Source organism: Macrotis lagotis, chromosome 2 (genome assembly GCF_037893015.1).
Source record: "Macrotis lagotis isolate mMagLag1 chromosome 2, bilby.v1.9.chrom.fasta, whole genome shotgun sequence".
NCBI lineage: Eukaryota > Metazoa > Chordata > Mammalia > Peramelemorphia > Peramelidae > Macrotis > Macrotis lagotis.
In genome coordinates, this window is record NC_133659.1 from 331,053,010 (window position 1) to 331,066,499 (window position 13,490).

Below are 13,490 nucleotides of genomic sequence, written 5' to 3' on the forward strand. Positions count from 1 at the left end.
CCAAAGGAGGTGCTCCCCCAGGACAAAGTACTGCAGGGGAACCAGCATTCTGGATTGGGAACCCGAGGTCTGGTGTCAAATCCTGGTTCCCCTTCCTTCTGGCTTGGCCCTGGATGAGGGCCCCCATTGTCCTGAGTCACCATTTCCTCGACTATACAATGAAGGGGATCCCCAATGTTCCTCAGAGGGAAGAAGAGACAAGTTCCTCTTGGGGGGGGGACTGAACCCGAATTCATACCCAGGCCAGGGGGATGGATGACGACCTCCTCTGCTCAGCCCCTCGAGGGGATCACAAACCCAGCCCACCATGGCCTGGGACCTCCTAGCTTATGTTGGATAGGAAGCCCAGAGGGAAGGAAAATGGAAACAGGCCTGGAGAAGCCCCGAAATCCATGACAGCGCAAAGGTCTTCCCTGTCCTTAAGGTACAGGAACCGCCCCCCTTGCCCCGACAACCCCCTTCCCAGAAGTCAGAGAGCAAAAGGAAAGAAGGAAAGGGACATGAGAGACATCTCACACACGCATGCTCCCCCATGCAGAGATGCACACACTCTGAAGGGGCAGCTGCCACCACACACCAGAAGAAGGAGGCCGCAGGGAAGTGATCCCAGGTGCCAGAAGGAGAAGGCTGGGAGGCTGGCCCCCTGACCAGAGATGCCCAAAGCTGGGGCCTTCCAGGAAGCCTGGACCCCTCCCCCAGCAGGTGTTTTGCTGTTTACAAACACCCTCAGAGGAAGGGCGTGAGGCTGCGTTGCTGGGAGATGAGCTCCACAGGAACAGACTTCCTGCTGGCTCTTACCTGGGCTCTATGGGGGGAGGGGCAGGAGGGGAACAAGGTGGCCCATCCATCACCATCACTGCATCACTGCCACCTCTCAGGTGCCCAGGACCTTCGGTCCTCCTCTGCTCTCCAGGGGAGCCCCCAGAAGCCTGCTGCTCCTTCCGTGCCCTCCCACCCAGGAGGCCTTGGGGCTTCCCCTGGGGGGCTCAACCTCATGATAGTGCTGAGGGGAGAGGGAGAATTCTGGAGGGGCTCCCCTGGGCCTTCTGCCTGGGGCAGGTGTGGACTCTGTGCCTTATTTCCTCTTCAAATGGGGGGCTTCTCTGTTTTAATCTCCAGGATGCCTCCAGAGGCAGCAAGAAGTACATGGAAAGAGGCTGGCCCTTCTAGGAAAAGGCACCACTCCCCTGTCGGTCTCTAGGGGCTTTGAGGAGGAAGAAGGAAGAGGTTCTGGTGGTTCAGGCAGAGAAGAGTGGAAGAGGAAGAGGGGCTCCCCTGTTCCATCTGGTCCCCTCACTGACCTGTCACATAATCACAGACAATTCCCCAACCACATTGAGCACCTCCATCTCTGGGGGCATGGCTGGCACTGCCCGCCTCCTAGGGCCGCTGCAGGGAAATGAGTCATCAATGGGGGGGGGGCTGGCCTCTTCTGTGGGGGGGCTCACACCTCAGCTGAGAGAAAGGGTAAAGAAGGGGCCTGCCCACTGGCCCTTTGTGCAGGTGAGTGCGGCCGAGAGCAGTGCTGGGCCACAAATCCAAAGACCACCAGGATGGGCTCCACACTGAGGGATCTCTCCCGGATACTCCCCACCACCATTAGGATGGACCAGAAGAAAAAGTCTGTTGGCAATGGCCTCCCACGGTGGGAAGGGGGGCTGGGAGCCTTGGCACCAAAGGACCTTCAATCACCTCGGGAAGGCTCAGCCAACGAAGTTCTGAGAAAACTGCCTCCAGTCAACTGAGACCCGGAGACACTGAGGCTGGGGTGTGCCCACCCAATGCTGAGCAGGCTGGGCAGTGAAGCCTGAGGACTGCCAGGAAGAAGCGGGCATTGGGGCAACGTTCCCTCCCACGGCATCTGGGCTGGCCCCCGTGCCCCTGCCAGGGCCTTACCCTCATAGCAGTCCCTCACGGTGCCAAAGTAAACATAGTACTGGTCATTGGTGAAGAAGAGCAGGCTGAGCCAGGAGTCAAAGGCATAGATAGGCACGATGAAGAGGATGCGCACGATGTAGCGCTGCTCATTGGGGCAGCTGTAGCAGCGCAGGTGTCTGTAGATCTGTGGGCAGAGCCAGGAAGGGCAGCGTGAGCCTGGGGGGGGGGGGGGCTCAGGGACTGCCCAGCCCAACAGTGAACTTGAACAGGTGGGTTCAAGACTGGCTCAGAAGGTACTGGAACCTCTTGGAGATGGCTGCTCCAACTATAAAGTGGGAACCCCTTGCCCCCTTCCCCAGCCCGTGAAGGGCCTTGGGAGCTCCACAAGTGGGACGCTGGCAGAGGAAATTCAGCCTGGCTCCAGGAAGCATCCTGGGATACTGACTGACAGGAAGTGGCCGGGAAAAAGAGTCAGCTCCTCCAGGCCCCCCTCAAACAGGTAGGCCCAGGGGGGGCAGCCCTTCGCTGGGAGTGCAGTGCCACAACCAGGCTGCCCAGAGGCCCAACAATCCAGCCCAAATGGGACACAGTCCTTGCACCTGCTTGCCCCTCCTCCATCAAGGTCCGAGTTTAGGGGCCCAGGGGAGAGAGGTGGTGGCCTTGATGCTCACCTGATGACCAGTGATGAGCAGTGCCGTCCACACAAAGAAGCCGGAGATGGCCTGGGCTGCGGTGGTCATCAGGAAGATGGGCTGCTCCATGGCAGTCGGGCTGCCTTCAGGGACCCAGGAGAAGCTGACAGGGGCTGCAGTGGTCGGGGGGGAGGCTGGCTCTGGGGCCAGCACAGCCTGGGTCACCATCATGGTGCTTTCTGGTGTGGCTTCCCTCAGGGAAGCCCTAGAGGGGGACCTGAGCCTGGAGAGGAAAGAAAAGAGTCAAGTCTCGGTCAGGGGGCTTCTCAGAGTACAAGTGAGACAATGGATTGGTGGACAATCGATACTAAACCCGTCTGACCTGGGCTTACTGTGGGGCAGGTGCAGGCCTAAAGGTGGGCTACCAAAAAGCCCTAAAAGTCAGCCCCTGCCCTCAGGAGCTTACACTCTAATGGGGAGATGGTAGACAACACATGTAGTACGGGAAATGATTCCCAGAGGGAATGCAGAGGAATGAAGAGGGTCTGGAAAGACTTCCTGAAGGAAGGAGGATGGCAGGTAGGTAAGTAGGACCCAAAGGAAGTCAGAGTGGAAGAGGAAGGGTGTTCTAGGCCAGGGGACGGCCAGAGGGGAATGTCCGGAGCAGAGATGAAGGCCAGACTGAAGAGTATGCACCAGGGAGTAAGGTGCAAGAAGGCTGTCGGGCAGAGGGACATCAACGCCCTGCCCAGTCCCTCAGCTCCTCCATCCACCTGGACTATGGGGGCCCATCATGGTCTTGCCAAGCAAAATGTCAAAGATCCCCTTGCCTTCTGTTTTCTACCCTTTCTACCAACTTCCAGAGAAACTTTTTTTCTTTTTGTTTTTTCAAGGCAATGGGGTTAAGTGGCTTGCCCAAGGTCACATAGCCAGGTCATTATTAAGTGTCTGGGACTGGATCTGAACTCAGGTTCTCCCGACTCCAGGGCTGGTGCTCTATACACTGTGCCACCTAACTGCCTCCCTCTTAACATTACATCACCACACATGTGTGGACACACACACACACACACACACACACCATGGAGGTGCCTATCTCACAGATGGGGAGACTGAGAAACCATGCCCACAGCTGGCATCGCTGAATCTCTGAGTCCTGGGATCTCATATGGGAAGGTCCCTCTAATGGGACCTAAAGGCCTTACGCCCACTCTCAGGCCTGGGTCAGCATGGGCCCCTTCCCATCGCCTGTGGACACCAGACTTGGTGGGGGGCCTCAGCCCAGGGGCTCACTGCTGCCACCCATTGGTGGCCTGCAGCTGTTGTCTTCCCAAGCTGGAGCAATTCCTCCACCTGCTGTCTGTAAATGTCAAAGACCACTGCTCTGGGAGTACAGAAACAATCTCATTTTGCCCTAAATTGTGAAGTCTCCCAAAGACCAACAATGCAAAATAAACAAAAATAAAGAAGAATTTACTAATAAGCTACTGTCATTGAGACAGGATGTATCCGAGAAGCCATGAGGTTGGAACAGAAGACTGACACCCCAGGGGAGTAGCAGGCTGGTATCACCAGGCCTGCCCTCCACCCGTTGCGCCGTGGCCAAAGCATTTAGGTCCTGGGAGCTTCATCTGCAAAAAAGGCAGGTTGGTGAAGAGGGTAGAGTGCTGCTCCCAGGGAAGAAAATCCTGCCTAGGTCACTCCCGAACTGGGGACCCGAGGCAGGCAATGACTGTGCTCAGTCTTAGTTCCCTTGTCTGTAAAATAAAGGGCTGCCCTTTGAGCCCTCCAGGTCCTTCCAGCTCTCACTTTAGGATCATTAGACCTTCTGCTTCTAGAGCCAGGGACTGCATCAGATAAGCCATAACCAGGGAGATTTGGGCCAAAATGGCGGTGAGCAAATAAACCCAGACCAGTTTATCAACCAACACCCAAAACTAAGGATGCCTGGCTCCCGAGACAATCCCATGAACCCATCAGCACTTGTTTGTCTTCTCCAGGTTCTGCCCTCAGGGTCAGGAAGGAAGGGAAGGGCACTGGGGCAGTGGCCATGAACAGCCAGGGATGCCAGGTCATTTCTGCCATCACCTCTCAAGAGGCCAGAGCCAGAACCCCAGGGAAGAGTTAGAGGGAGGACTTTTACTTGAACATAAAGCTTTTCTAACTAAGAACCTGAACTGCCAGAAATGGTGGGAAGTGCAATCTCCATCATCCAGACTGAAGGCCAGGAGTAGTTCAGGGCTTTAAAAAAAAAAAGTAGAGTAAGAGAAGAAAAAGAAATTGAAGGAATTAGAATAGAAAAGGAGACAAAACACTTACTCTTTGCAGATGACATGATGGTATACCTAGAGAATCCCAAAAAGTCAACTAAAAAACTACTAGAAATAATTAGCAACTTTAGCAAAGTTGCAGGATATAAAATAAATCATCATAAATCTTCAACATTTCTTTTTTTTTAGGGTTTTTTTTTTTGCAAGGCAAATGGGGTTAAGTGGCTTGCCCAAGGCCACACAGCTAGGTAATTATTAAGTGCCTGAGGCCGGATTTGAACCCAGGTACTCCTGACTCCAGGGACGGTGCTTTATCCACTGCCTCACCTAGCTGCCCCAATCTTCAACATTTCTATATATGACCACCAAGATACAGCAGAAAGAGCTAGAAAGAGAAATCCCATTCAAAGTAACCTCAGACAATATAAAATACTTGTCAGACTCAAAAACTTTTTGAAAACAATTACAAAACTCTTCTCATGCAAATAAAATCAGATTTAAATACCTGGGCAAAGATCAACTGCTCATGGATAGGTTGAGCTAATATAATAAAAATGACAATTCTACCAAAACTAAACTACCTGTTCAGCACCCTACCAATCAAAATTCCAAAAAATTACTTTAATGAGTTAGAAAAAGTTGTAAGTAAATTTATATGAAGAAATAAAAAGTCAAGAATTTCCAGGGATTCAATGAAAAAAAGTACAAAAGAAGGTGGCTTAGCCCTACCAGATCTAAAATTACATTATAAAGCACCAGTCATCAAAACTGTCTGGTATTGGCTAAGAAACAGAGTGGTGGATCAGTGGAATAGACTAGGTGCAATAGCAGGAAACGATTATAGTAATCTGCTGTTTGATAAACCCAAAGAGTCCAGCTATTGGAATACAAACTCTCTCTTCAATAAAAACTGTTAGGAAAATTGGAAGTTAGTATGGCAGAAACTTAGATTAGACCAACACCTCACACCCTATACCAAGATAAGATCCAAATGGATACAAGATTTAGACATAAAAAACAATATTATAAGCAAACTAGAAAATCAAGGACTAGTTTACCTGTCAGATCCATGGAAAAGGAAGCAGTTTATGACTAAGGAAGATATGGAGAACATCATTCAAAACAAACTAGATAATTTTGACTACATTAAATTAAAAAACTTTTGCACAGACAAAACCACTGTAACCAAGATCAAAAGAAATGTAGTAAATTGGGAAACAATTTTTGCAACTAGTATTTCTGACAAAGGACCCATTTATTTTTTTTTCTTTTATTAAAGATTTTATTTGAGTTTTACAATTTCCCCCATCTTACTTCCCTCCCCCCACTCCCCCACAGAAAGCAATCTGTCAGTCTTTACATTGTTTCCATGTTGCACACTGATCCAAATTGACTGTGATGAGAGAGAAATCAGATCCTTAAGGAAGAAACAAAAAGTCTAAGAGATAACAAGATCAGACAATAACATATCTGTTTTTTTTTCTAAATTAAAGGGAATAGTCCTTGAACTTTGTTCAGACTCCACGGCTCTTGCTCTGGATACAGATGGTATTTTCCATTGCAGACAGCCCCAAATTGTCCCTGATTGTTGCACTGATGGAACGATCATCACCCCCATGTTGCTGTTAGGGTATACAGTGTTTTTCTGGTTCTGCTCATCTCACTCAGCATCAGTTCATGCAAATCCCTCCGGGCTTCTCTGAATTCCCGTCCCTCCTGGTTTCTAATAGAACAATAGTATTCCATGACATACATAGACCACAGTTTGCTAAGCCATATGGAAGGACATTCACTTGATTTCCAATTCTTTGCCATCACAAACAGGGCTGCTATAAATATTTTTGGACAAGTGATGTTTTTACCCCTTTTCATCATCTTTTCAGGGTATAGACCCAGTAGTGGTATTGCTGGATCAAAGGGTATGCACATTTTTGTTGCCCTTTGGGCGTTAGTTCCAAATTGCTCTCCAGAAAGGTTGGATGAGTTCACAGCTCCACCAACAGTGTAATAGTGTCCCAGATTTCCCACAACGCTTCCAACAATGATCATTATCCTTTCTGGTCATATTGGTCAGTCTGACAGGTGTGAGGTGGTACCTCAGAGAAGCTTTAATTTGCATTTCTCTAATAATTAATGATTTAGAGCAATTTTTCATATGACTGTGGATTGCTTTGATCTCCTCATCTGTAAATTGCCTTTGCATATCCTTTGACCATTTGTCAATTGGGGAATGGCTTTTTTTTTAAAAAAAATATGACTCAGGGGGTGGCTAGGTGGCACAGTGGATAAAGCACTGGCCCTGGAGTCAGGAGGACCTGGGTTCAAATCCAGTCTCAGACACTTAATAATTACCTAGCTGTGTGGTCTTGGGCAAGCCACTTAACCCCATTTGCCTTGCAAAAACCTAAAAAAAAATGTGATTTAGTTTTTTTCTAAAATATACAGAGAACTGAATTGCTCCAAATCATTACTTATTATAGAGATGCAAATTAAAGTACTCACATCTCTCAGACAGGCCAATATGACCAGAAAGGATAATGATCAGTGCTGGAGAGGATGTGGGAAATCTGGGACACTACTACACTGTTGGTGGAGCTGTGAATTCATCCAACCTTTCTGGAGAGAAATTTGGGATTATTGACTCAGCAATACCACTATTGGGTCTATACCCTCAAGAGATGAAGAAAAAGGGTAAAAACATCACTTGTACAAAAATATTTATAGCAGCCTTGTTTGTGGTGGAAAAGTATTGGAAATCAAGTAAATGTCCTTCAATTGGGGAATGGCTTAGCAATTGTGGTATATGTATGTCATGGAACACTATTGTTCTATTAGAAACCAGGAGGGATGGGAATTCAGGGAAGCCTGGAGGGATTTGCATGAACTGATGCTGAGTGAGATGAGCAGAACCAGAAGAACACTGTCCACCCTCACAGCAACACAGGGGTGATGATCAACCTTGATGGACTTGCTCATCCCTTTAGTGCAACAAACAGGGACAATTTTGAGTTATCTGTATCCAGAGAAAGAATTAGGGACTTTGAACAAATACCAAAGAGTATTACTGTCAAATTAGGAAAAAAAAGCATTACATTACTATATAATTTTACTATCTCATACTTTAGTTTTCTTCCTTTAGGATATGATTTTTTGGGCAGGTGGTGGCGCAGGGGATAGAGCACCAGCCCTGGAGTCAGGAGGACCTGAGTTCAAATCTGGCCTCAGACACTTCATAATGGCCTAGCTCTGTGATCTTGGGCAAGTCACTTAACCCCATTGCCTTGCAAAAACCTAAAAAAAAGAAAAAAAAATCAGGATCTGATTTCTCTGTCATCATATTCAACTGAGATCAGTGTATACCATGGAACCAATGTAAAGACTAACATAATGCCTTCCGTGGGGGGTGGGGGGAAGGAAGCAAGAATGGGGGAAAAATTGTAAAACTCAAAATAAATAAACTCCTACTTTAAAAAAAAAAGTTGCAAACCCTGGACTCCATGATGAGATGCCACAGTTCCAGATAGGCCTTGTCTGGGCCTGGTTCCCTCTGCCCCTCCTCCTTTTGTGCTGGGGCAACATCTGATCCAAGTGCTTTTCCCAGCTGTTCTCTACTGTTCCAAACAGAGCCACAGAGACCCTTTTGTTTCCTGCCCAGGAGCCCAGGCAGCCCTTTGTCATCCCCTTTACCCAGAGGCCAGTGGAAACCGGAAGGGGAAACCACACCTGATGAGATGTCCAGCACCAGGCAGCTCAGGCCCACTAGAAAACCTCCTAAATCCTGGAGTCTGACTGGCCAGCACCCCCAAAGCCAAAGTCGGGTTATCCTGGGACTTTCTGGGAAGAACATCCAACTTCCATGCAGGTTGTAAAAGTGCATGCCAAAGACCCCGACATCAAAGAGGACCGTGGCATCAACCAAGAGCCCTGAGGGAAGGGGAGGAGAGAGCTGTAGGGTGGAAAAGGAGGTGAGAAAGATGGCTCACCAAGGCTACCACACACACATAGTTCCTCAGAAACTCTAGACCACCAATGCCCAACCCTGATAACACAGTGGCCACCCCAAGTATCTCCTGAGGGTGGCATGAAAAAAGAAGAAAGGAAGGATGAGAGAGAGAAAAAAGACAGAGATTCCAAACTACCCATCTGAAAAATATTCCCAGGTACTTCCAGAAGGGGGAGGAGGTGTCACGAGATCCCCAGAGGGGGTGGTTCGACTCCAACATGCATAAGCACATGAGTCACTGTCCTAAGCCTATCAACACCCCAAACAACCAATCAGCTCCTGGAGACACGCTAGTGGCCCCGGCAGGTGGGGCCAGATGGGCCCAGGAAGGCAGAAGAGCCCAGATGACAGTGGAGGTTGTTGCCTTGGCCCCCCATGCTTTAGCAGATGGGTCTGAATCTAGAGGGGAGGAGATCAACAGCAACAAGGGGCTTCTTTGACCCACTCTGCCACTGCCAGGCCCAACAGGGGCTGCTGGGCTCAATCTTTCCTCTGCCTGGCACCACAACCTCGAGTCAGGCGTGTGGGAAGAAATGCTGGCTGGGGTTCAGGACCCCAAAGGCTTTGGCAGGAGACTGAGGGGATGACCCTCCTCTCACCCACCCCTCCAATGACCCAGGACGTCTAGGGGTTTGCAAGGGGCTCCCGGAGATGGGGGCCCTGCACCTATTTTATAGAAGAGGAGCCTGAACAGCCTCCATTGAGAGATGGGGATGTGTGGTGGGAAACGGAGGCTTGTGGACCTGAACTTGGGTCTTTCCAAGGCTTTCTACATAAGGCCTGCGCTGTCTCCTGTAGATCTGGTTCTCACCATCCCTCACTCCAGATACCCTCTCAATGGCATTCCCATTTCTGGGTCCCATGTCCATGAGATGCCTCTTCCCTGAGTCTAGGCCCCCCTTTCTGGCCTCTAATTCCCAAGTCTTCAATCCTCCAAGATGCAGTTTTGTACATGACCCTGGTCTGGGCACCAGAGGTGAGGTCTCTGGCCTCCAGCAAATGGGCAGAATTCCTAAGTGATCATCAGTTCCATCTAGAAGGAGGATGATAAGGAGGAAGGGGACCTGCAGGGTCAAAGCCAAAGTTTAAGTCTTCCACCCCTGGCAGAAGTGGGAAATTGAGGGTGGTTGGGGGAGATGGAAAAGGTCTCAAATGCTAACTAAGGAGTTGGAATTTGTGTGGGAAATTCTGAGGGGTGGGCTTTAGGAAGCCCACCTCCATGCCCACTGGATAGATTAAAGAGGAGAATGCTGAGGAACAGGTCTGGTCATCCCAAGGAGGGAGAGACAATCAGAAGGCAGGCGTCCACCTCCAGAGAGCCTGGTGCGTACTACATGTGCAAGGGCTGAAGGGGAGCTGGGAGGGGCTGCCCATCTGGGGAAGAGGTGCAGCTGACGGTGTAAGGATATTCAAACAGGCAGGAGCAGGAGGCGCTCCTCCAGAGAGGTCCTCAGTACCTTTGTTAACATCTTAAGAGATTCCCTAAAAGATGCGCTGACCATGGCGATATCACCTGATTCTAAACACTCAGAGTCAGTAAACAAGGGGCGCTGTGCAGAAGAGGAGAGTGAAGTGGACAGAGGTGAGCAGGGTGTCCAGCCAGGTGGGGTCTCAACTCAGGGTTCCCCGACTCCAGGCTGGGCCTCTCTCCACCACAACACCTAGCTGTTTCTAAAATACAAAACTTAAAAGCAACATGGTCCCAAGTCTCAGGGGACCTGGAGAGGGAAAGGCAGGGCTGAGCTATAAATCACAAATCATCATCCATGGGATCCAGACCAAGCATTCCATCAATGAGCATTGACTAAGCACCTACCATTTAGGCCAGCTTTGTGCTAAGCCTGAGACTACAAAGAAAGACCAGAGCCAGGGCCTGCCCCCAAGGAGCGTCCAGGCACAAGGCAGAGGCACCACAGATAAATGGGAGATGGTTGGCCAGGGAACGCCTCACACCTAGAAGGGCTGGGGGAAATGGAGGTGAGGTTTAGGGGGCACCTGGAAGCCAGGAGGAGCCAGGGATGATACTCGGGACTGGCTTCACTGAGTCGCTGAGTCCCTGCGTGGGAGAGAGGTGTAAGAAGACTGGAATGGGGGGGGCAGGCAAGGCAGAGCTGGGAACATCATCGGAGGATGAGATCCTGAAACATGGAGGAAGCTGAATGCAGGAGGGGAAGCCAAAGTGGGCCAGGAAGGAAGGAAAAGAAGGGACTGTGGCAGGTGGAGGTGTGAGGGAAGACAGAACACTGCAGGCAGGGGCTCTTAATTTGGGGATGTTCTAACTGGTTTCAATTAACCAATAAACATGTATTCAGCACCTACTGTATGCTCAGCACTGGAGACACCCAAAAAAAGGCAAAAGCCAATGACTGCCCTCAGGAAGCCTAGGATCTGGCAAACAAACTTCTCTAGGACAAGGGTGGGAAAGTCCAGGAACGCAGGAAAGGGGGAGGCTTCCTGTGGTCTCATTTGGGGTTTCCTTGGCAAATAGCCTGGAGGGCTTGGCCATTCCTTTGGGATTTTGGTTGGGACTTGAGAAGGCAGGGGAACATTCCCAACAAGGGATTTCAATCTCACTGGTCTCTGTAATACTGGGTATTTTACTTGACGCATTTAAAAACATGGTTCTGAGAAGGGGCCCCAAGGGGTCTGTGACACAAGCCAGATCATGATGCCTGGGCCAGGGGAAAGGGTCCAGACCGTTCATAGGAGAGGGAAGGAGGCTGGAAAGGCCCAGCAGGGGTGGTCTGCCTTTTATCTCCTGGGCCCCAGGGAATCAGCCAGCAAAGGCTTCTGAATAAGCCATGACTAGCTCAGCCCAGCAGAACAGAACTAAGAGGGGAGAAAACAAAGACAGGAGACCTCCAAGTCCAGCAGGAGGTGAGAAGGCCTGGCCAGAAGCTGGGGACTGCCCAGACAGGAGGGTGAGACAGAGAGGCTCCACAACCCAGAGACCAGAACCAATCTTGAACAGGACAAAGTGGGAGGTCAGATGTGTGGGACTAAAGCACAGGTGAAAGACAATATGTTTAGTGAGTTCAGAGGTCACGGAATTTACAGATGGGGAAACCGAGGCCTAGAGAAAGTAAGGGACTGGCCCTATGTGACCCAAAGCTGCAGATGCAGATCTGAATCCACGATCCTTGAATTCTGGAGCAAAGCTCCTTCCCTGGACTATGTGGCCTCCTAGTCATGCCTGCACAAGTGGAGTAGGGAGTCATTTTCATCAATAGGATCTTTGGGGGGGGCCAGGAACAATGCCTTGGGGGCCCTTGTGTTAAAGAAGCCAAGACAGCAAAGTGACTGAAAAGGAGAGGTCCGAAGGTAGACAACCAGGGAGGTACCTGGAGCTTCTAAGGCCCATGCTGTGAGAAAGACAAGGAAGGCACAGAGAGAAAAGACCACTGGCTCCAGAAACGCAGAGGAGCCTGAGGGCAGAGGCAGAGAGGGGATACTCTTGGTAAGGAGGGTCAACTAAATTCCTGAGACAGGAAGAAGAAAAAGCTCATGAGAGATGGTCACAGAGAAGAGGGTGCTCCCAGGAATGGCCCCCATTTGGGTTCTTCAGACGCTCTTCCCTTCTTCCTGCCCCCCACCCCATTACTGTCCATATTTTCTATTTACTTCCTTGAGGAACAGGGGCGATTTTTGTCTCCCCAAGCCCAGAATGTGTCAAATATCTTTTGAGTGTATGTGTATATGGGTACAAATGTGCCTCTGGCAGATAGATAACATGGAGAGTACATTACAACACATGATTATATCTAATGTTAAATGCTACTGAATGTGGAGGTTGTCAGCTGGGAGGGAAGGCCGGATGCTGACCCTTTCCTCCAACTCTGCCCTCTAGGTCTACTCTGAACCTGACTCCTTCTCCCAGGAGTCGGACTCTTGGACAATGCCCACGTTCCCAGTCGCAGCCCTGGCAGCACACCCCAACTTGCCAGCTGAGAATGAGCCCCATCCGATGCATCAGGCCTGTTCTAAATGGGCCCCTGACACCCACCCACTCCTCATCAGACTGCCAAGTCTACAGATTGCTGATGGCGACAAGCTAGTTCATCTTTCTCCTCGGCTGGGTCTTCTCCATGACCTTATTTGCCTCCATTTTTCCTTAACTCCCGACTGCCATCAATGTCTGAATGTGCTTTGAGAGAGGGAGAAAGGGGAAGGCCATTTCTATTTTAATCTTTAAAAACTAAAAATTCCTATAAATTCTATTTTTACTCATTAATCTCAAAGGATCAGAGCATCTTGAGACCTAACCATGATGAGCTCTCACACAGCTGTAACACCCACAGCATCCATGCTAAACTTATAACAAATTAACATGCACGTCTACAGAATATTTATGAAGTTATGATTTTTTTGAAAAGAAATCCTTATCTTTATATGGTCCAACTTATGATAACTGACTTTGACCTAAACTCTGCTCAAGTTTCTCATGATTCCTAATTGACTCAGAAGGGCAAGCTGGGTGACTCAGTGGATGGAGCACTGGTCTTGGAATCAAGGACCAGAGTTCGAATCTGACCGTAGACAACTGACACTAGCTGTGTGACCCTGGGCATGTCGCTTCACCCTGACTGCCTCACTTCTAGGGCCATCTCCAGTCGTCCTGATCCATACCTGGCCACTGGACCAGACGGCTCTGGAGAAAGTGAGGTTGATGACTTAGAACAGCCCCCCTCACTCAAATCCAGTTCATGT

General features: G+C 49.8%; 1 protein-coding gene across 5 annotated transcripts in view; it reads right to left on the reverse strand.

The window, feature by feature from the left end:
• The window catches only part of TMEM184B (transmembrane protein 184B), a 39,141-nt gene that overhangs the window by 14,103 nt on the left and 11,548 nt on the right, over positions 1-13,490 (reverse strand). For all 5 annotated transcript variants that reach the window (XM_074226927.1, XM_074226923.1, XM_074226926.1 and 2 more), the window contains 2 exons: positions 2,550-2,793; positions 1,897-2,062 (listed from right to left, as the gene is read on the reverse strand). In XM_074226927.1, the coding sequence (XP_074083028.1) occupies positions 1,897-2,062; positions 2,550-2,741 (358 nt within the window). In that variant the 5' untranslated portion in view covers positions 2,742-2,793. The remainder of the gene's footprint in view (positions 1-1,896; positions 2,063-2,549; positions 2,794-13,490) is intronic.